At 47.2% G+C, this 22,689-nt stretch overlaps 1 protein-coding gene across 2 annotated transcripts in view; it reads right to left on the bottom strand.

Moving 5' to 3' along the window:
- Positions 1-1,839: 1,839 nt before the first annotated feature.
- Positions 1,840-22,689, bottom strand: part of TIMELESS (timeless circadian regulator) — a 32,073-nt gene continuing 11,223 nt past the window's right edge. The window contains exons 2-29 of one of the 2 annotated variants that reach the window (XM_003824910.4): positions 18,743-18,900; positions 18,442-18,595; positions 18,207-18,321; positions 18,050-18,112; positions 17,695-17,796; positions 17,042-17,197; positions 16,147-16,280; positions 15,555-15,642; positions 14,779-14,955; positions 13,572-13,789; positions 13,236-13,339; positions 12,923-13,092; positions 9,696-9,833; positions 9,443-9,594; positions 8,482-8,579; positions 8,269-8,392; positions 7,959-8,160; positions 7,532-7,677; positions 6,791-6,876; positions 6,584-6,701; positions 6,412-6,494; positions 6,036-6,178; positions 5,648-5,819; positions 5,498-5,566; positions 5,254-5,372; positions 2,846-3,071; positions 2,619-2,720; positions 1,840-2,500 (exon numbers count right to left, since the gene is read on the bottom strand). In XM_003824910.4, the coding sequence (XP_003824958.3) occupies positions 2,430-2,500; positions 2,619-2,720; positions 2,846-3,071; positions 5,254-5,372; positions 5,498-5,566; positions 5,648-5,819; positions 6,036-6,178; positions 6,412-6,494; positions 6,584-6,701; positions 6,791-6,876; positions 7,532-7,677; positions 7,959-8,160; positions 8,269-8,392; positions 8,482-8,579; positions 9,443-9,594; positions 9,696-9,833; positions 12,923-13,092; positions 13,236-13,339; positions 13,572-13,789; positions 14,779-14,955; positions 15,555-15,642; positions 16,147-16,280; positions 17,042-17,197; positions 17,695-17,796; positions 18,050-18,112; positions 18,207-18,321; positions 18,442-18,595; positions 18,743-18,839 (3,627 nt within the window). In that variant the 5' untranslated portion in view covers positions 18,840-18,900 and the 3' untranslated portion in view covers positions 1,840-2,429. The remainder of the gene's footprint in view (positions 2,501-2,618; positions 2,721-2,845; positions 3,072-5,253; positions 5,373-5,497; positions 5,567-5,647; positions 5,820-6,035; positions 6,179-6,411; positions 6,495-6,583; positions 6,702-6,790; positions 6,877-7,531; positions 7,678-7,958; positions 8,161-8,268; positions 8,393-8,481; positions 8,580-9,442; positions 9,595-9,695; positions 9,834-12,922; positions 13,093-13,235; positions 13,340-13,571; positions 13,790-14,778; positions 14,956-15,554; positions 15,643-16,146; positions 16,281-17,041; positions 17,198-17,694; positions 17,797-18,049; positions 18,113-18,206; positions 18,322-18,441; positions 18,596-18,742; positions 18,901-22,689) is intronic. The other variant, XM_024931209.3, reaches the window with a different exon arrangement.

Below are 22,689 nucleotides of genomic sequence, written 5' to 3'. Positions count from 1 at the left end.
GTCTCGGCCTCCCAAAGTGCTGGGATTACAGGTGTGAGCCACCATGCCCGGCCAATACATAGTAAATTTTCTATACTGATAAACACTGCTAGAAGAAACTGGGGCTGGAAATTTCAAAGAGGGATGGAAAGTCAGGGTCCAGTTCTGGGCATTTCTTAGAAAGGCAGCCACGGCCGGATGCGGTGGCTCATGCCTGTAATCAAGCCACCAGCTCATGCGGTGGCTCAAGCACTTTGGGAGGCTGAGGTGGGAGGATAATTTGAGGTCAGGAGTTCCAGACCAGCCTGGTCAACATGATGAACCCCCATCTTTACTAAAAATACAAAAATTAGCCAGGTGTGGTGGTGCATGCTTGTAATCCCAGCTACTCAGGAGGCTGAGGCAGGAGAATTGCTTCAACCCAGGAGCCAGAGGTTGCAGTGAACTGACACTGTGCCACTGCACTCCAGCCTGGGCGACAGAGTGAGATTCCATCACAAAAAAGAAAAAAAAAAAAAAAAAAAAAAGGCAGCTGCTAGGCCGAGCACGGTGGCTCACGCTTGTAATCCCAGCACTTTGGGAGGCCAAGGCAGGCGGATCACCTTCGGTCAGGAGTTCAAGACCAGCCTGGCCAACGTGGTGAAATCCTGTCTCTATTAAAAATACAAAAAATTTGCTGGGCGTGGTGGCTCGTACCTGTAATTCCAGCTACTTGGGAGGCCGAGGCAAGAGAATCACTTGAACCCGGCAGGCAGAGGCTGCAGCGAGCCGAGATCACGCTGGCACACTCCAGCCTGGGTGACAGAGCGAGACTTTGTCTCCAAAAAAAAAAAGGCAGATACTGGGGACAGCGGGACACAGCAAAGGAGCAGCACAGCCCGGACCATGGGGGGACAACAGAGCAGCTCTGCTGGAAGGAAGCAGTGCTCAGGTTGCGAAGTGGAGAAAGGCTCAGGATGAAGAGACACCAAGACTGGCCAGAGCTAGAAAGTGTCTAGCCCGTGGAAACTTCAATTACCATGGAAATAGCTTCACTCCCACTTTTAGAGGCTATGGGAGATCCTCATCTTTTCAGGAAAAAATAAGAATGAAAAGTCAAAGCAACAGGACAATCCAAATCCATCCTTTACTTAGAAGCCTTCCTGAGCTGAATGGCTATTTTCTCAATCTCACCTTCGCCCTACCTCGGCTGGAAGCACAGGAAGCAAGAAAGCTGACATTTCCAAGAATGGGTAAGAACATAATATTTGCAGTATTTATCCATCCTTTTCATGCCTAGATTTTGTCCTTTTCTATGCCCCATGCCAACAAGCTGGCTTCTCTTCCTTTATGGCTCCTCCTTCTTCCTGCCGCATACTCTTGTCACCCTAAGAATTTACCCTAGACAAAAGGATCTAGAGGCAAAAATGCTTTTCTGTGTCTTCTGTAGGGAAAGCGGAAGAAAAGGGAAGGTTGTTGGTCTTTTTTTTTTCTTTTTTTTTGAGACAGAGTCTCGCTCTGTCGCCCAGGCATATGCACTGGCGTGACCTTAGCTCACTGCAACCTCTGCCTCCTGGGTTCAGGCAATTCTCCTGCCTCAGCCACCCGAGTGGCTGGGATTACAGGCGCGTGCCACCATGGCCGGCTAATTTTTGTATTTTTAGTGGAGGTGGGATTTCGCCATATTGTCCAGGCTGGTCTCAAACTCCTGACCTCAGGTGATCCGCCCGCCTCAGCCTCCCAAAGTGCTAGGACAACAGGTTTGAGCCACTGTGCCGGTCTGTTGGTCTCTTTTTACCCTAAAATTGTTAAGTTCTTCTTTCAAGAGCACAGCAGGGGAAGGGCTGGGGAACTTAGACATATCGACAAGTCAGACTGAGATGAGAACTTCTAATCTTACATGTTTAATACCAAACACAAAGCAAACACATTCATCATCTAGAGTACTATATTCCAACCCTATCTCAAATGCAGGAATGGGCCTCTATCTGGTATCTAGAGGATGATCATAGGAAAGAAAATGAGGACAGAGGCATCTGGTATCTTCTAAAAGTGGTACAAAACTCCCGCCTGTCATGTCATAAAGCTCCCCATCTGGTGCTGCGACCCACCTCCAAGAGAAAGCCAAAGGAACAGACCAATAAAAGGGGTCCAGGGTGCTTTCTCTATTTCACTCACTCCTCTTATTTGCTAAGGAGCTCCAATAACCAAAAGAAATGGTTCCTAGAAGAGAACTAAATCTCCAGAGAGCTGCTGGGGCATACCGATAAAAACTGGGAGAAACAAAGACTGACAGCAGAGAAGTCCAATACTGCTGCTGAAGTTTCTCAGCCTAAATCCGTGGAAGAGCCTGGGATTCTACTGCTCTGTCCAGTAAGAGGAGCTTCCGGGTCCTGTATGACCCTTCCAACTCTGACTTGAATGCACCATCTAAAAACGTGTCTATCTCTACCCCTAGGCTTCTTAGCTCTTCAGTCATCCTCATCATCCTCAATCTGATATCGTTTCTTCTTTTGGATTCCTGGAGCTCCCAACTCTGGTGCTGTGGGAACGATGGGGGTGAGAGAGAGAGAATATCTAAATATGTTAAGGGGTAAGGACGTGGTAGAGTTTGTCTTCAGGATTAGAGAAGAAAAAGAAGGTCCCATTAAATTCCCTACCTCTGTTCCTGCCCTCATCTTCTTCCTGTTCCTCGTCGCTGTCCAGCAATTGTCGTTTCTTGGGTGCTGCCTTCAGCGGCTCTTTACCAATAGCGTCTTCCTCTGCAATGACCATAAATGACACAAAATTAGGAACTTGGTCCTCATATTCTCAGAACACCTTTCCTGCCCTCTAGACCAACATGGCTGACACGTTAATACTCAGAAGATGGCTGTCGCACTATTACCCTCTGGGGATGCCAGGCCCGCTTTCTTCTTGTGGGCTAGCAAGAGGGCCCTCAGGGCTTGTGCTCGGTGCTCTTTACAGTGCTCCTCATCAGAGCCTTGCTCTCCAGGGACTTTAGGCTGTAGCTCTGGCTGCAGCTTCTGTTCCTCCTCTGGTTGACTCAAAGAAGCTGCTACCCTCCGGAGCTGGGTAGGACTCAGCTTGGCTGGAATTCGCCAGAAGGTTTCCTACAGGGGCCAAAAAGTTGAAAAGGGAAAGGACCAGCTTTTTGTTTCCCAGAGTATGATATTCATTGAATATATATGACCCAACATTGGTGAAGATCCACAAGGGTTGTGAACTCTACTTATTATAATACTTACTATCTAATATATACCCAGTGCCTAGCACAGTGCCTGCTACATTAGGAGGTTCCCAGTTATAGGTTTTTTTGGTTGTTCTTTTTTTTTTTTTTAAATGAGAAGGGGTCTGCCTCTGTCACTCAGGCTGAAGTGCAGTGGCACAATCATGGTCCACTGTAGTCTCGATCTCTTGGGATCAAGCTATCCTCCTGCCTCAGCCTCTCAAGTAGCCAGGACCACAGGGGTGCATGCCACCATGATGCCCAACTACTTAAAATTTTTTGTAGAGACAGGGTCTTGCTGTGTTGCCCAGGCCAGTCTCAAACGATCCTCCCACCTCAGCCTCCCAAAGTGCTGGGATTACAGGCATGAGCCACTACACCTGGCTATAGTTGTCAATTGAATAAATAAATAAATAAATAAATCCTGGGGATGTAAAGGTGAATCAGGTATGATCCTTGCTATCAAATAACTCACAATCCAGTGGGAAAAAGAACAAATGTACTGTAATATCACAGGATTTTTTTTTTTTTTTTTTTTTTGAGGCAGAGTCTCACTCTGTTGCCCAGGCTAGAGTGCCGTGGCAAAGCAATAAAGGCTCACCCTCCTGGGTTCAAGCAATTCTCCTGCCTCAGCCTCCCAAGTAGGTGGGACTACAGGTGCCTACCACCACACCGGGCTAATTTTTGTATTTTTAGTAGAGACAGGGTTTTGCCATGTTGGCCAGGCTGGTCTTGAACTCCTGACCTCAGGTGATCCGCCTGCCTCAGCCTCCCAAAGTGCTGGGATTACAGGTGTGAGCCACCGTACCCAGCAGATTCCACAGGATTAAGGCTGCATCAGGGGCATGAACAAATCACAGCTGCAAAAGTGATTTTTTTTACTTCAGGGGTTGAAAGAATGACAAGGACTGCTTCTCTGACAAGGTGACAATTGAGCAGACTCTTGAAGACTGGGTAGAGGTCCATCAGTAAGACAGATGGAGTGTGTGTGTGTGTGTGTGTCACCTTGTGTGCACGGTTGCAGCCTTCCAATAGAGGGACTGGCATGATTAACCATTTGGAGGCATGAAAAAGCCTACCAGGGTGACTATGATGTAAAGTCGGTGTGTGAGTGGTGTGGCTGTGAGGCTGCAAAGGTTGGCCAAGAATGGGGATGCCATTTGGAGTTTGTGGATTCTGTCCTGCAAGCAGTAAGGAACCATCAATGGCTCTGGACAGGGGACTTGACCCTCCATATCCACAAGTTCTGAGTCTGTGGATTCAAACCACTGTAGATCGACATATTAAAAAAAAATAACAATACAACATTAAACAATAATACACAGCCTGGGCAACATGGCATAACCCCATCTCTACAAAAAATACAAAAAATTAGCTGGGAGTGGTAATATAGGCCTGTAGTCCCAGCTACTCAGGAGGCTGAGGTGGGAGGATCACCTGAGTCTGGGAGGTTGAGGCGACAGTGAGCTGAGACTGAGCCACTGCACTCCAGCCTGGGTGATGGAGTGAGACTCTGCCTCAAAAAAAAAAAAAAAAAAAATTATATATATATATATATGTGTGTGTGTGTATATATATATATAAATAAAATGTATATATATATTTACAATACAGTATAACAATTATTTACCTAACATTTACATTGTATAGGTATTATATGTAATCTAGAAATGACGAAGTATACAGGTTGTACCTAGGTTATTTACAAATACTACAAAAAGGGACTTCAGCATCTATAGATTTTGGTATCTGTGGGCAGGGGGGTCCTGGAACCAATCCCCTCTCAGATACTAAGGGACAACTGTAATCAAGACTATATTTTAAAAAGATAAATCTGGAGGCAGTCTGGAAGATGGATCTAGGGGAAGGGGAGATTAGAGAGAGGAAAAGAAGACTAGCAGAATGGCTGCTGCAGGAATCTTGGTCAGAGATGACAAGACAATGAGAAGGACCAAGATGACGATAAGGATGATAAGGAGGACCACCATGACAGTGAGGAGGAGGAGGAGATGTATTTGGAAATAGGACTAACTCGCCTTGGTTGACACTGTAACTGACATATTTACCTGCCCAGAGGCAGGGGGCCGAACCCCTAGCTTGCGCAACAGCTGCTGAAACTGTTCGTTTTCCATGGCTTCCTCATTTTCCTCTGTGAGTGGCACCAATGGAACGGCCTGGGAGCAGCCTAAGACAGGGTCAATAGTCATATGGTGAAGATATAAGGGAAGAACTGGTTCTCCATCCCATGACCAGGTAGGTCTCCAATAGCCTCCAGGGCTCTTCTCCTAAAAGTGTCACCTGTCCACTCACCATCCTCTTCCCGATCATCAGCTGCTCGGATCAGGCAGTTCTGGAGCCATAGGAGCGGGATAGAAAAGCCTAAGGAAATGAGGGAAACTTACATTTGACCCTACTCCCAAGCCCTCCACCTGAGACATCTCTCCCAGCCAAAGTCCTCACCTTCCTGATGCAGGCTTTGACCAAGGTTTTCATTTGAAAGGACTAAGCTACCCTGGACTTGTTCTGCTTCTGAGCCCCCTTCTTCTTCCTCTTCGCTGTCTTCCTCAGGCAGGTTTTCCTCTTCTTCCAGATCTTCCTGGCAAAAATCTTTCAGGGACTCCGCTCCATTTGGCTAAAATTCATTGGGGGTTGGGGGAATGAAAATGAAGGCAACACAAGGAACTTAGTGGAGTCTCCTCGTTCCTGACCGCCGCACCCCCCCGCGCCTGCTCTCTCGGAAGGACCTGGTCAGAACAGCCTCAGGCAGGAAGAATCCGGGTGGACTGCTCCTAAGGAGCACTTCAAGGGAAGCGAGCCCATGCCAGCAGAGCTAGGGTCAGATTGTTACCAAGATGGAGGATGCCAACTTTTTCCGCCGTTTCTTGTACAGCTCCCGCCGCTCAGCCACCAGCCCCAGAGCCAAGAGTTTATCCACTATTCGGGCCCGTGAGCGTTTGGCTGTGATATTCTTCATGATATGACCCAGGACATCTATAAAAAGCAAGCATGTGAATACCCAAGGGCAACAGGGAAAGAGATGAGTAAAATAAATCAGAGGTCTCTGGAAAGAGGGTACCTCAATTCATCCAAAAATGACACTTACAAATATAGTAAGTGAACAGAAGGGATGGGAGAATCTTTCCTTGGGAATAAAAGGCAGCCCCAAAATAAATGGATAGCTTGGCTTTCATCTCAAAGGTCCCCTGAGTTTCCAGCTTACTCACCATCTGAGTCCCGGAATTCCTCAAAAAGCCGCTGCAGCTCCAACTCCTGATCCCCCGTCCACAGTACAATATGGGTTCCTTTCCTGATTAGGAAGGTGTCAGTGGAAGAGGAAGCCCAGGAAGTGATCACGAGTCCCCATCCCAATAGCCACCAGAGCATGTGCCTCTCTACCTTTGGAAGTCCTTGACACTGTCAGCCAGTCCCATCTGTACCAGATGGTGGATGATCTGCTTGCGTGTTCGAGGAACAGTATTCAGGTGGGCCAAGATGGCTTCCACCACATCCTGCCCTGGCGTGGGGAAGGACTAAGGCAGTAAAGAAGGTCCCACAGCTCAAGCTGCCCTCCTCATAAACTCTCCAGATCCCAAGGCCTCTCACCTTCCACGTCCTTATTGGCGAGGTACAGCTCCCGAAGATGAGCCTCTTCTTCGGGGCTCCATGTAGGTGCTCTGCGACTGGAAGACCTGAATGGTGAAAGGAGAAAGGGAGCATATAGGTTCTTGGCCCAAAAAGAGGAGACCAAAGGCCTTCTCTGATCAGTTCTGAAAAGAACAGGAAGGATGAGGCAGGTAACTGAAAGAAGCCAGCCAGCAGAGGCCTACAGTGTGCCTCCTTCCCCTCACTTTCCTTCCACCTAAGAACCTAAAAGTCAAACTAAGAGATTTTCCAGGTTGGGCCAATGGAACCCTGACCATTCTGACTCTAGGGACTGAGAATATTATGGGAAAAAGAGACTAAGTGTGAAAGGAGAGGGGCTGAGATACTAAGGGAAAGAGGACAAACATTTCTACAAATCCTCATGGTTTCCCAGCACATTTTGGGAGAGGTCGCACACAGACTCTCTCTGGGCAACCACCCAGCTCCCAACAGTGACTACCTCTATGGAGGCTGGTGATGGAGAAGGAAACTAGATACACACTAGACTTAGGCTCCAGTCCCTGCTCCTCTCTTGGATAACTTTAGGTAAAGCATTTTACCTCCTGAGCCTGTTTTCTCACCCATGATAGGGAAAGAAACAGTGGGCTAAATGACATGCAAGCTCTTAACAGCTTTGACATTCTGTGACTCTGCATCAAACTTCCCCTACCCCCACCCACCCTTTGCCAACTTCAAGCTCACCTGTCATCCAGGGAGCCGTAGCCCTCAGTCATCTCTCGAACCACAGCTGTGTTCTTCCAGAACAACAGCTCCACAAAGGCTTTTTGGTTGACTGCAGCCAGTGCAAAAAATTTGCCCAGGATGTATTTGGCAAAAGTCACTAGCTCCTGTAGGAGAAGGAGGTTACTATGAGGCCTCTCTGGTCCAATGCAGACCCGAACCTGGCCCTCTAGGTATTTTCTCTATAGCTGTTCCCAGCTGCCCCCTCCTCACTCACTCTCTTCTGTCCTTCTCCATGCAGCTCCCTCAACCTGCCTGTCTACTTTCTCATTGTTTTCCCATCTTCCAGCCCTTGACACCTCTCAGCACCTTCTATCTCCTGAAGATTATTTATTTACCTGAGGGTTCCCATACCCTTCCAGAACCCCATTCCTTGTTATCCCCTCACTTTGTAGGCTCCAGCAGCAGGGTCACTAAGCAGACGATTGAAGAGGCAGAAGACTGACAGCTGAAAAAGTAGGGCTTCCATTTTGAGGTCATGGGCCAGCCGGTGCAGCATCTTCACAATGCAATGGTTAGTGTGAGCACTATTCTGCTGGTAGCTCCTTAGTAGCAGCACATAGGCTCGAACGACAGTTGAACATGCAAAGCTGCACCAAAACAAGGAGGGAGAGGATGTCAGCATAAGGAAGACATAGCTCATCCTTACAGCCGCACAATTGCCATTCTAGGACCAACTCAGGCCTCTCAGCCCGCACCGTTTCAGGTAGTCCAGAAAATTAAATTCTTTCTCCGACACCTGGACCACTTGCAACTCCTCCTCTTCCTCCTCCTCCTCCTCTTCTTCTTCCTCTGCCCCACGTTCCTCTGGGCCCTGCTGCCCTATAGACAGAGGGAGGATTACTGAGTCTCTGTTATGTTGGTGCTAGAAAAGAGCTGGAAGGAGACAGATGTGAAGGGTGGAGACTCACGGGGAAGTGGAGCAGAGAGGATTTGTTTCAGCAACTGGATCTCTTCCTCTGGAAAAATGTCTTGAGAGCCAAACACATCTCCTTCAGGCCACACCTCCCTGGAGCACAGATAGAAAAAAGGCTTTACCCAGGGGAAATCTGGCTTTAAATTTATAATTCGAAGTAGAAGAAGGAATTTAGACTTATTTCTTTTGTTGGCCAGAAACAGAATGCAAACTGTTACCTCAAATGAAACAAAGACTCCAGGGAAAATTTTCCTCATAAGCCACAATTCAATAAAAACCAGGTAAGAACAAAATGCAAACAATCTAAATGTTTGACACCTGGTTGAACAAATGTACATATTCACACAATGGTGTTTTAAAGCCATTAACACTTACAGAAATATATCTGATGAGAAATCATGCTCATAATATACTGAGAAGTGAAAAATTACTATAAATCAGCATGTACAGTATTTCATTTTTGTAAAACAAAGTATATACGATATTTTTACATGTAACAGAGCAAAAAAACCTCTGGATGGTTACTCATCAAAATGTTAATGATGCATATCTTTGGCTACTAGAATTAAAGTTAAGTCCACCCTTAATGTCTTCAATAGGTTCTTGGATACTGCCACTTTAAGTGAAACAATGTATAACAAAACCAGTTTTTTTTCTCTTAACGTTATAAGAAACATGCTGTAGGTCATTTTACTCAAAGCTGCAATTACCAAGGACTTATTGATGATGTCAAGTGAGGATTTGCTTTATTTTTTTCTCAATTAACTATGCTTTTTTAATGTTTTTCAGAAACAAAAAAACCCAACAAACCAATCAAAACGCCCCAGGAGTCAGTTGGTATACAGTCCCAGAGCCTTGATGAGATGACTCTCTTTTGAAGACTGAGAACACTGTACCGCAGTGATGGCCTCCTCCTTCCCCCAAAGCCCAAGAGGATGAGCAGGCAGGGTTCTTACCGAGCAGACCTCAGGAGAGTCAGGGCCTGTGGGGCCTGGCCAGCCAGGAGACAGTCTTGGATCCGTACCATAGCTTCTGCCCGCTGCTCCTCCACTGGCACCTCTGAGGCCGCATCAAAGGGAACCACGGAGTCCATGCTGAGCTCAGAATTCTAGAGATGGATAAAGCTATGGGAGCGGAGGGAGTGGAAAACCCAGATTGTATACCCTGAGCACTATTCTCAAAAAAGACAGGGTTTCTGTAACCACCTACCTGGGCACAGCACTGTAGCTGCTCAGCCAGGGCTGGCCACACAGCCTCCACTTCTTCTGGGCTAGATGGGACATTACCAGAAACAATGGCCTGGTCTAGGACCTTCTTCTTCTTCTTCCTTCTCTTCTTTTGTTTGTTCTGTGGGGAAAGAATTGTATTAGGATGTCAAGAGAGCTAAAGAGGCCTTTTCCCCATCAGTGTCTTTTCTATTACAAAACTAATTAACTGGACATTCGCAGAGTGCCCATTATCTGCTATCCATCGGTAATAGAAAGCAATAGTGAACAGCATATTTCCTTCCCTTTGAGGAGCTTTTACTCTAGTGGTGGAGACAGGAAGTAGAAAGGTAATTACACTAGAGTGTGGATAAGAGCTATAATGTGAGTGAGCATAAGATGCCATGGCAAAACTCCTGACCCATTTCCTGAGTTCAGAGGTTTGCCAAAAGCAGTGCTATCTCAAGAGGTCTATAGAATAAGCAGATGCTATGAGGATCAAATAAGACACATGGAAAAGCTTCATAAAATGCAAAGCACTATGTAAATAAAGCCTCTAATTTTTTCTCCTGAAAAGTGGGACAGCCAGGCGCAGTGGCTCACACCTGTAGTCCCAACACTTTGGGAAGCCTAGGCAGGTGGATCGCTTGAGGTCAGGAGTTCAAGACCAGCCTGGGCAACACAGCGAGACCCTGTGTCTACAAAAAATACAAAAATTAGCCAGGCATGGTGGTGTGTACCTGTAGTCCCAGCTACTTGGGAGGCTGAGGCAGAAGAATCACTTGGGCACGGGAAGGAGAGGTTGCAGTGAGCTGAGATTGAGCCACTGCACTCCAGCTTAGGTAACAGAGCGAGACCCTGCTTAAAAAAATAAATAAATAAATAAATAATTAAAAAAAAAGAAAAGCAGGAGAGTGAGTCAATACCCAAATCCTGCTTCTCCCAAGTCAGGGCTGTGAACCAGTCTTTGGTGTGGGTGCTCAAAAGTCAAACAGGATGAACTGAGAGGCCCCTGAAGGTCATGCTCCATTAAAGAACTTACAATCAAACACACCAAATCTTAGGAGCATGGAGTCCAGCAGATCTGGATTTGAGTATTGAACTAGTATTACTAACAAGACTTTGGACAAGTTGCTTAACCACTTTGGGCACATGTGCTACTGTGAGGATTACATGAAAACGTCAGCACAGTGTCTGACACACAGTAAATGCTCAATAAATGATAGTACCTAGTATTACAGATAATACCACAGAGCTCTGAGTGCAAAAATACCCTTTAGCAAAGTCTCGTTGGTACTACTGCATCTTTCAAGTCCAGTTATGACAGAATTTTAAGCTGTAGCAACTAGAGTTATAGGAAGGTTCTGGTACAAAATCTTTTTTTTTTTTTTTTAAGACAGAATTTCACTCTTGTTGCCCAGGCTGGAGTGCAATGGCGTGATCTCGGCTCACTGCAACCTCTGCCACCTGGGTTCAAGCGATTCTCCTGCCTCAGCCTCCCAAGTAGCTGGGATTACAGGTGTGTGCCACCACACCAGGCTAATTTTTGTTCGTTTGTTTTTTGAGACGGAGTCTTGCTCTGTTGCCCAGGCTGGAGTGCAATGGCATGATCTTGGCTCACTGCAACCTCCGCCTCCCGGGTTCAAGTGATTCTCCCACTTCAGCCTCCCAAGAAGCTGGGATTACAGGTGCGCATGACCATGCCTGGCTAATTTTTGTATTTTTAGTAGAGACAGGGTTTCACCATGTTGGCCAGGCTGGTCGTGAACTCCTGACCTCAAGTGATCTGCCCGCCTCAGCCTCCCAAAGTGCCGGGATTACAGGCATGAGCCACCGCGCCTGGCCCAAAATCTGTTTATACAAAGCAAAGTCTCTGTGTTTCCAGGATACAAATTCCTTGGAGTTTGCATTTTGTCCCAGGGTTTTTTTTATTTTAATGTGAACCAATAATTTTATTTTTCAGAGATAGGGTCTTGGTCTCGCCCAGACTGGAGTGCAATGTCTCAATCACAGCTCACTGCATCCTCAAACTCCTAAGTTCCAGTGATCCTCGTGCCTCAGCCTCCTGAGCAGCTGGGACTACAGGTATGTGCCACCATGCTGGTGAATCGTTTTTGTTTTTTGTTTTTTTTTTTTGAGACAGAGTCTTGCTCTGTGGCCCAGACTGGAGTGCAGTGGCATGATCTTGGCCTACTGCAACCTCTGCCTCATGGGTTCAAGCAATTCTCGTTCCTCAGCTTCCCAAATAGCTGGGACTACAGGTGCGTGCCATCACACCCAGCTAATTTTTGTATTTTTAGTAGAGAAGGAGTTTTGTCATGTTGCCCAGGCTGGTCTCAAACTCCTGGCCTCAAATGATCCACCCACTGTGGCCTCCCAAAGTGCTGGGATTACAGGCATGAGCCACTGTGCCCAGCCTGTCCTAGGCTTTTCACTGATTCTACTTTGGGTTCATGGACAACTGTCACAATCCCAACTTTATGGATCTGGAGACCGACACGACCAGCTTGAGCTTATTCCAATAATAACCAATACAGGACTAGATTCCAGACTTTCTAAAGTTCAATTTAAGGCTCTTTTTGTGTTGCTGTTGAGACAGAGTCTCACTGTGTCACCCAGGCTGGAGTGCAGTGACATGATCTTGGCTCACTGCAATCTCCACCTCCTGGATTCAAGCGATTCTGTCTCAGCCTTCTGAGTAGCTGGGATTACAGGTGTGCATCAACACGCCTGGCTAATTTTTGTATTTTTAGTAGAGACGGGGTTTCACCATGTTGGCCAGGCTGGTCTTGAACCCCTGACCTCAAGTAATCTGCCCACCTTGGCCTCCTCAAGCGCGGGGATTACAGGTGTGCGCCACCATGCCTGGCCGCAATTTAAGGCTCTTTCCACCTCACCACAATGCTTTCAAGGTATAACCAGAAAATGCTATAGCATAATTATTAGACTCTAAAATTATGAATCCCCAGGGTTTTTGTACTTGGCATGTGGTAGGTGTTCAATAAATGTTTCCTGACTGAACTAAAATATTTATGGCAGATCAGAGATTATTCTAATGGGAGAAGGAAACTGTAGTAGACTCACACTGGCCAACACCCACAAACCTCTTGCTGTCGTAGTTCAGAGCACGTTTAACAGATGAACTTAAGCTGTACAAACTGTGAGAAGAAAGAGCCCCCCTTCCTTGACTCTCCCTTACAGCTCTTTCTACATTGTGGGGCTGCCCAGTACCTGCACCACCAGGTTCCCACGGCTCCGACAGAATCGCTCCAACATTTTGAGGAAGAGGTGGGTGGTCTCCACCAGGTCACGAAGGAAAGAGCGGGGCTGGCATCTCTCATCAAACTTTCGAAAAAGTGCCAGGAATAGTTCTCGGTACTCCATCACATAGAAAATATTGTCTAGGAATGGGGAAGAGAAAGGGATGGAAGGGCTATTCTGGAAAGCTTGAAAAGGAGAGATGGATGAAGCTGGGACTGGGAAGAATGAGATTCTCATCACGAGATGGGACAGGCTGGGATCGGGGACCAGGCCAGGGCCTCACTCTTGATGATGCGGCTGCTCTCCCTCACAGCCTCATCTGGAGATATGTCCATCTCATTCACTGTTGCCAGCAGCTCCTGATAGGCCTTCAGAGCCAAGTGCATCCTGAGAGTTGACGGGAAACGGTGAAATGGAGGACAACTTAGGGCAATGGCCCATGGAAACAGCAACTTCCCACAGCCAAAAAAAAAAAAATGTGCCACCCAAACTAAATTTCCCAGCCAGTCCTTGCTCCCCAGACTGATCACCTGAACCCTGAATCAGGAAAAAAGCACCAGCCAGAATTCAAGCATTCAGATCCCTAGCTCACTCTATCTCCAGTAACCATCCCACTCACCGGCGTGCCCAGGAGGCAGCTTCCTTGCGGTCAGTCAGCATCATCTCATAGTAGTTGGTGAGGTTCTGCTCAATGAAGTGGAAGGTACGGACACTGAGGGTCTCAGAAACCAGGCCTGGTCGGAAGGAGGCAGCTCGGTTGAAGGCCATGAAGAAAGCCAAGGCCCACATATAATAGGTCTCATCATGCTGCTGAGCTTTCTCCCGAAGCAGGTGATCCTGACATTTAAAAAAGAAAAAAAAAGATCACCATGACTTCAGGGCTTCCAACTTCTTCCTTCCTGTCCTATGATGATGGAATGGATGCTGGACACCACTGTCATAATTTTTTTTTTTTGAGGCGGAGTCTCACTCTATTGCCCAGGCTGGAGTGCAATGGCATGATCTCGGCTCACCGCAACTTCCACCTCCTGGGTTCAAGCGATTCTCCTGCCTCAGCCTCCTGGGTAGCTGGGATTATAGGTGCCCGCCACCACACCCAGTTAATTTTTTGTATTTTCAGTAGAGATGGGGTTTCACCATGTTGCAGGCTGGTCTCAAACTCCCGATCTCAGGTGATCCACCTGCCTTGGACTCCCAAAGTGCTGGTATTACAGGCGTGAGCCACTGCGCCTGGTCTTTTTTTTTTTGACAGTCTTGCGCTGTCATGATGAGGCTGGAGTGCACTGGTCTGATCTCGGCTCACTGCAACCTCTGCCTCCCAGGTTCAAGTGATTATCCTGCCTCAGGCTCCCGAGTAACTGGGACTACAAATGCACATCACCATGCCGGCTAATTTTTTTTTTTTGTATTTTTTTTTTAGTAGAGATACGGTTTCACCATATTGGCCAGGTTGGTCTTGAACTCCTGACCTCAAGTGATCCACTGCCTCAGCCTCTCAAAGCGCTGGGATTACAGGTGTGAGCCACCACGCCGGGACACCGCTATAATACTCTAGGATCCACAATTTCCAACTCTCTCCTGTTCTCCCTTTCCTCTCCCTCTGAGGCAATTTTTCCAGAGCCTCTTTTGTCATGCCAGGAGCCCACTCGCTCCTGGCATTTTCACTATCTCTCAGGGACATCCTAACTGTATATCCTTCCCACCTACGAGTCCACATTCCAGGGGCAGCCTCCCCGAGCTCCTCCCCACTTCTTACCCACCAACAGCTGCATCATCACCTGTCTATTCCATTCCTGATTATCTCCATATCCTTCACAGGTTCTCACCTTTACTGATCCCATGAGCCGGTTGTAACAGTTCTCCAGGAACTCAGAGCAGAAGTCTCTGAGGAAGAGCCTCACATTGAGGGCAGAACGGCGCTGAATGGACAGCTCTCGGGCGGCCTGGCGACGTTTAGGCACCTTTTTCGGCTGCTTTCCCAAATCTGAACTGTAGTTTCGTAGCTGGGTGTGTCGGTTGGGGGATCAGAATTACTCCTAAATACCACCTTCCCCTTGCAGCTCTCGTCAATTTTCTCAGAAGAAACTAATTTTTGTTTTTGTTTTGAGACAAGAACTTGCTCTGTCACCCAGGCTGGAGTATAATGATGCAATCATAGCACACTGGAGCCTTGAACTCCTGGGCTCAAGGAATCCTCCCACCTCAGCCTCCTGAGTAGTCAGGACCACAGGCGGGTGCCACCATGCTCAGTTAGTATTTTTCACTTGTTGTAGGGACAGGGTTTTGCCATGTTGCCCAGGCTGGTCTCGAACTCCTGGGCTCAAGCAATCCTCCTTCCTTAGCTTCTCAAAGTGTTAAGATTACAGGCATGAGCCATTGCACCCAACCTTTACTTTAATTTTTTTTTTAGAGACAGGGTCTTGCCATGTTGCCCAGTCTGATCTTGAACTTCTGGGCTCAAGCAATCCTCCTGCCTCAGCCTCCCAAAGTGCTGGGACCACAAGTGTGAGCCACCAGGCACAGCCAAGAACTCTTAAGATGATTACCCTGCTTAAGCTATGCAACTCCACTATGTTCCCACTCCAGATGTAAGAATACTCACGTTGTGAAGGCCTTTGTGAAAGATGAGGTCCCTCTCCCCAATGGATTTCAACCCCTGGACAATATAGGAGCCCCCAAATCGAGAATGCCTGCAGAAACAAAAAGGTCCAAGGTGATTTTTCAGTTCTCTGGAAACTTTATCTCCATTCTCTATCATCGGCACATTGGAGCAAGTTAAAACTACAAAATGTTGGTCGGGCACAGTGGCTCACGCCTATAATCCCAGCACTTTGGGAGGCTGAGGCAGGCGGATCACCTGAGGTCGGGAGTTTGAGACCAGCCTGGCCAACATGGTGAAACCCTGTCTCTACTAAAAATACAAAAATTAGCCTGGCATGGTGGCATGCGCCTGTAGTCCCAGCTACTGAGGAGGCTGAGGCAGGAGAATCGCTTGAACCCAGGAGACGGAGGTTGCAGTGAGCAGAGATCGTGCCAGTGCCCTCCAGCCTGGGCGACAAGAGCAAAATTCTGTCTCAAAAAAAAAAAAAAAAAAAACACTAAAATGTTGTTCAATCACCCCACCTTAGAATTTGCCTTCTATGCCCTCAGCATTCCATGATGTAGGAAAAAGAACCTGCCTCTCTGTCACTCACCTGTTGCCTCGCTGGAGGGCTCGAGTCTTCTTTTCTGCCATCTCTCGCTGGCGCAACACCTCCAGTTCTGCAAAATCTGCACTCCGCTCCTGAGCTAAGCGTCCCTGCCCTACTCCCGCCAGCTGCTCGGGGTTCTAGATTGGAACAAAGAGGGAAGAATCAGGAGGACAGTCATTCCTTATCCTGAGTTCACGCCTACTGGGGATGCAAAGAGTGAACAAAATAGAACCCCATTAATGGGGCATTGTGCTGTCGTTCTCCCTTATCTGAGGGGGAAATGTTCTAAGACACCCACTGGATGCCTGAAACTGCAGACAGTGCTGAAATATATATATGTATATATTCATATATATATATATTTGTATGCGTATACACATATACATAGAACATGTACGTTCTATGTTTTACAGAATGTATATATGTGCTATATATATACGTTATCAGAAAACAGAACATGTATACATATATATATACGCACACACACATATTCTATTATGTTTTTTCAATTTGATAACCAAGATGGCTAGTACGTGACTAACAGGCAGGTATACAGTGTGGATATGCTGGGCAGAGGGATGATTCACATCTTGTTTAGGACAAACAGGGACAAAAGATTTCATCACACTACTCAGAACAATGTACAGGTTTAAAACTTCTAAAATGTTTATTTCTGAAATTTTCCACTTAATATTTTCAGACCATGGTTGACTGTGAGTAACTGAAATCAAGGAACGAAAACCATGAATAAGGGGGTACTACTGTACTCAAGACATGGCTACTCCTGCTGTCGCCTGCCTTCCCCAAATAATGCAGCCGTTATCACAAGAGCAATTCTGGCTGTACAGCAGAAAAGTACATGGGCGGAGGGGACTCGGACAATAGGCCGGGGTCTCACCTGGTCACGAAACATAAGGGAGACAATCTCTAGCACATGTAGGCTCCATTGCTCCTCAGCAGACGAGCTGGCCAGAAAGAGGAGCAGGTCATCCAGGCCGCTGAGGTGAATCGCCCAGAGGAGCTGGTCATGGGCACTGGCGTCATCATCAATCTTCTAAGCAGTGAGTGGTGAGGGTAGAAAGGGAGCTCATTCAATCCCACTGCCCTGCCTTGAAGCTCTCCAACTCATTCTTTGACCAAGCCTCCTCTCCCAGACTTGTCAGAGGACAGAATAGCCCGAAAAGGGCAGCTTGGCTGGGCGCGGTGGCTCACGCCTGTAATCCCAGCACTTTGGGAGGCCAAAGCGGGTGGATCACAAGGTCAGGAGATCGAGGCCATCCTGGCTAACATGGTGAAACCCTGTCTCTACTAAAAATACAAAAAAAAAAAATTAGCCAGGCATGGTGGCGGGAACCTGTAGTCCCAGCTACTCAGGAGGCAGAGGCTGAGGCAGGAGAATGGCGTGAACCCAGGAGACGGAGCTTGCAGTGAGCCGAGATCACACCACTGCACTCCAGCCTGGCGACAGAGAGAGACTCCGTCTCAAAAAAAAAAAAAAAAGGCACCTCAACCTAACCATGCACAAGAACACAGAACACCCAAGACCCTCACCTTCTCCTGATCAAGGTCAGCTGGGACATGGAGAATATTTCTGACCAGCAGTAGGATCCGTTCAATCAGCAAGTTGTCTTCCTCCTGCCGTTCCTCCCAGCCCTAACCAGAAGAGAGTAAGAGGAAGAGACTCCCTGTGGAAGGCAGGCAGTATGTACTCTGGCTGGAAGACCCAGGCATAGAAGAGAAGCAGGATTAAAAAGAAAGAGTTCAAACAGTACTGAGGCAGCCAGAGACTATGGATCGGACTACCACATCCCCAAGGACTGGGACCATATCTCAGCATCTCCTCCTCTGCCTGGAGAAGGTGCAAAATGCTGTCCCATGGCATCCTGTAAGGTGAAGACTCACTCACCAGCTGCAGCAGCTCATACAAGGTTTCACTGAGGACTCCAAAAGCCTTCTCACTGGCAAAGGCCTGTGAAATAGGGAACCTGATCTTCAGTAGCAGTCATCCACTTCTTCACCACTGCCCCATATTCCGCCCCAGGGACTCCAAAGGAAATCCTCACCTCTTTGTAGGCCTGCAAATAAGTTAGCACCTGCAAAAAATGGTGCCGAAAGCTGGGCTCCTTAGGCAGATTGCCAAAACAGAGCAAGGCTGGTTGTGTCAAGTTCACCATCAGTCTGGGAGACAATGAAGGAGGGAGAAGTTGTTAAGTTTCCTTACCAGCTCAAACGCCAAACCTATCAGCTCAAACACCAAAGCCTGGCAGGTGGCAAAAGTTTAAAAGCTAGGGAGGCAACCTGATAACAGCATCAAAGAGAGGCTTGTCCTGGTGGTGCTGGGTGAGGATGGGCAGAAGGTCGCTCTGTAGGATCTGGGCTGCCCCCAGCTGCTGCCGCACATCTCGTGTCTCATCCTCATGCCTCAAATAGCGGATCAGATCCTTCACACTCTCTTCAGAGACAGAACAAAACATGCATGTGGAACCTTGGAAGAAGCTCCATCCAGACCCACATCTTTTCACACCCATGGTTTGAGGAATTCAACAGACCTCCTTAATTCAAGCCAATTTTTTTCCTGTTTCATCAAAAAGGTACTCACCTAAGCAATCTGGTTCCTTATGGTAAGTGTCTCCCTCCAAGTACCCAAGGGCACTACATGTGGCTAGAAGTTCACAGTTCATCATGTGCAAGTCCATATATCAGTGGACCAACCAACAGAGAAGGAAGTGGAGAAACAGGAGACAGAAATGATGAGGCCTGGAGAGATAGAGAAAGATAAAAAATCTAAGTTCCTCTCCATGAAAAGAAGACAGGAACAGGACGAGGCCCTAATGCTCAGAATATTCTGAACAAGATCCTCAAATGTTTGACTTTTGTCACAACCAAAAGTTCTGCTCTCAGTCCCAGAGAAAGTTTTAAATAATGGCTTCTACCTGATCAAAACCAAAGAGGCTCCAGCCTATGAATTAAGCGCCTGCCCTGGCCAGGCGTGGTGGCTCACGTCTGTAATCCCAGCACTTTGGGAGGCCAAGGCGGGCAGATCACCTGAGGTTGGGAGTTCGAGACCAGCCTGACCAACATGGAGAAACCCTGTCCCTACTAAAAATACAAAATTAGCCGGGCGTGGTGGCGCATGCCTATAATCCCAGCTACTCGGAAGGCTGAGGCAGGAGAGTGGCTTGAACCCAGGAGGCAGAGGTTGTGGTGAGCCAAGATCATGCCGCTGCACTCTGGCCTGGGCAACAGAGCGAGACTCTGTCTCAAAATAAATAAATAAATAAAATTGTTAGACCCTGGCTGGGCACAGTGGCTCATGCCTATAATCTCAGCATTTTAGGAGGCCAAGACATGATGATCATTTGCCCCAGTGTTCAAGATTAGCCTGGGCAACAATGTGAGACCCCATCTGTACAAAAAGCCAAGCGTTGTGGCACACACCTGTAGTCCTACCTACTCAGGAGGCTGGCTGAGACGAGAGGACTACTTGCGCCTAGGCGTTCGAGGTTGCAGTGAGCTGTGATTGCACCACTACACTCCAGCCTGGTCTACAGAGTCTCTGGAAAAAATAAATTGCTCAACCCTGTCACCCTCCACCTTCTGTGGCTCTTCCATGCAGACACAGCTCTGATGTACCACAGGAATTAAAAAAACCGAGCTCTGGCCATACAGTGATTCCACCAAGGATCTAATACATCTCAGGAGCCCTGAGGCTTCTGAGACACTGCGAATGTGTAGAGAAAGGTCCTTCACTCTCCTCTCCAAAGTTACTCTTAAACCTTGGTAATTTCAGTAGAAATCAGCATCTAACAGAACAGGTGAGGAAATGGAGTGAATAGAAACTGGTACATTCCCTATCACTATCTCCCAAAGAATCATCTTCCTTTAAAAAAAAGAAAAAAGAGAAACAGGGTTTCACTCTGTTGCCCAGGCTGGAGTACAGTGGCATGATCACAGCTCATTGTAACCTCAAATTCCTGGGCTCAAGCAGTCCTCCTGCCTCAGTCTCCTGAGTAGCTATGACTCTGGGCATGTGCCATCATGCCTGGCCTTTTAAAAAATTTTTGTAGGCCAGGTGTGGTGGCATCCCAGCACTTTGGAAGGCCAAGGCAGGCAGATCACCTAAGGTCAGGAGTTCGAGACCAACTTGGCCAACATGGTGAAACCCCATCTTCTACTAAAAATACAAACATTAGCTGGGCGTTGGCCGGGCGCGGTGGCTCATGCCTGTAATCCCAGCACTTTGGGAGGCTGAGGCGGGCGGATCATGAGGTCAGGAGATCGAGACAATCCTGGCTAACACGGTGAAACCCCCTCTCTACCAAAAATACAAAAAATTAGCCGGGCGCGATGGCAGGCGCCTGTAATCCCAGCTACTCAGGAGGCTGAGGCAGGAGAATGGAGTGAACCCGAGAGGCGGAGCTTGCAGTGAGCCGAGGTCGCGCCACTGCACTCCAGCCTGGGCGACTGAGCGAGACTCCGTCTAAAAAAAAAAAAAAAAGAAACAGCTTGTTTAACACTCCGAAAAAGTATACAGTATATGATATAATCTCAGCTATGTCCTTTAAAATCCATAATCACTATGAAAAACTCCATACTGTCTATGGAAAAACCAAACTCTGACAAATATTTAAAGAGACTTATTCTTAGCCAATGAGTAACTGCAGTCCAAGAAAACACTAATTTAAGAAGTCTTGGCTGGGCGTGGTAGCTCATGCCTGTTATCTCAGCACTTTGGGAGGCCGAGGTGTGTGGATCACCTTAGGTCAGGAGTTCAAGACCAGCCTGACCAACATGATGAAACACTGTCTCTACTAAAAATACAAAAATTAGCTGGGTGTGGTGGTGTGCACCTGTAGTCCCAGCTACTTGGGAGGCTGAGGCAGGAGAATCACTTTAACCCGGGAGGCAGAGGTTGCAGTAGGCCGAGATCACGCCACCACACTCCAGCCTGGGCCACAGAGCAAGACTCCATCTCAAAAAATAAATAGAAATAAATAAAAATAAAGAGTTGGAGTCAGTAAAAAGGAATGTTTAATATTAGTGTAACTTAGTTAAGGAAGTCTGCTAACCATAGTGTGATTGATGCTATGCCAGAGTCAAGTTATGAGAGCAAGCCATAACATACTGGGTCCAAGTGACCTGTTTAGCAAGATGGATGGGCTGCAGACATGGCTCTCTCCAGGCTCCTCAGAAAGGAATTTAGAACACCGAACAGTGGTCAGAATTCAGTAAGAATACATTATCCTTATTTTTCTCATTTCACTTCAGACGGATGGAAATGTCATCATATATTAGTGTTCTTCTAGCATTTAGAAATCATTGATTTATATAGTAAAAATCATAAACCAGTCCAACAAAAGGAAAGCTCCATGCTGCAGGGCTTCATTTTGTTTTGCTCATTGCTGCATTCTCCAGTGCCTAGAATAGAGCTTGGCATATAGCGAGCATGCAATTTTTTTTTTTTTTTTGAGACAGAGTCTCACACTCTGTTGCCCAGGCTGGAGTGTAGTGGCGTGATCTCGGCTCACTGCAACCTGTGCCTCCCACGTTTAAGTGATTCTTTGCCTCAGCCTCCCAAGTAGCTAGAATTACAGGTGCATGCCACCATACCAGGCTAATTTTGTATTTTTAGTAGAGACGGGGTTTTACCATATTGGCCAGATGGGTCTTGAACTCCTGACCTCAGGTGATCCACACACCTCGGCCTCCCAAAGTGCTGGGATTACATGCTTGAGCCACCGCGCCCAGCATGCAATAAATACTTGCCGAATTTTGAATCAACAGATTATCCTGGGTCATACCCTTTGAAACAGTAAACTCATTTCGGAAAATATAACCGAAGAAAATAATTCATAAAAGAAAGGAAATCATTTGTACAAAACCAAAAATAGTAATACCTTTTCCTAGTACACTCGAGTTTGCAAAATGATTTTATAGCTTTTTTTTTTTTTGAGACAGGGTCTCACTCAGGCACCCAGGCTAGCACCCAGGAGTGCAGTGGTACAATCACGACTCACTGTAACTGAGGAAGCAGAATACGGAAAATGAGGCAGGATAATAGTAAAGGCAATTTAAAGTTGGATAAAGGGCAGAATGAGTAAGAATATGAGAGCAGAAGCAAGGTGAAGGGGTAGGTGAGCAAGAAGCAAGATAAAAGGCAGAAGTTAAGCAGACCAAAACAAAAAGTAAGCTAAGAGAAGCAAGCAAGGACCCCATGGCCCGCAGGATCAAGTTGCAAGCACTAAGCAACACACCCATCAATCAAAAAGGCAGACACTGACTAGAGATTAGGCAGCCAAAAAAAACACATAAAAAGACCCAAACTACACCAAACTAACGCTGATCTCATTTTGCAGAGGTCAGTCTGCTCTCTCGCTCCGAGAGTGTTAATACTGGGCTTGATAAACATTTTTTTTTTTTCTGAGACGGAGTTTCGCTCTGTCACCCAGCCTGGGGTGCAGTGGCACGATCTCGGCTCACTGCAACCTCCACCTCCCTCCCGGGTTCAAGCGATTCTCCTGCCTCAGCATCCCAAGTAGCTGGGAT

The sequence above is a fragment of the Pan paniscus genome, chromosome 10 (genome assembly GCF_029289425.2).
Source record: "Pan paniscus chromosome 10, NHGRI_mPanPan1-v2.0_pri, whole genome shotgun sequence".
Taxonomy (NCBI): domain Eukaryota; kingdom Metazoa; phylum Chordata; class Mammalia; order Primates; family Hominidae; genus Pan; species Pan paniscus.
The sequence above is the reverse complement of the archived record's forward strand: the minus strand, read 5'-3'. Positions and strand labels throughout refer to the sequence as shown.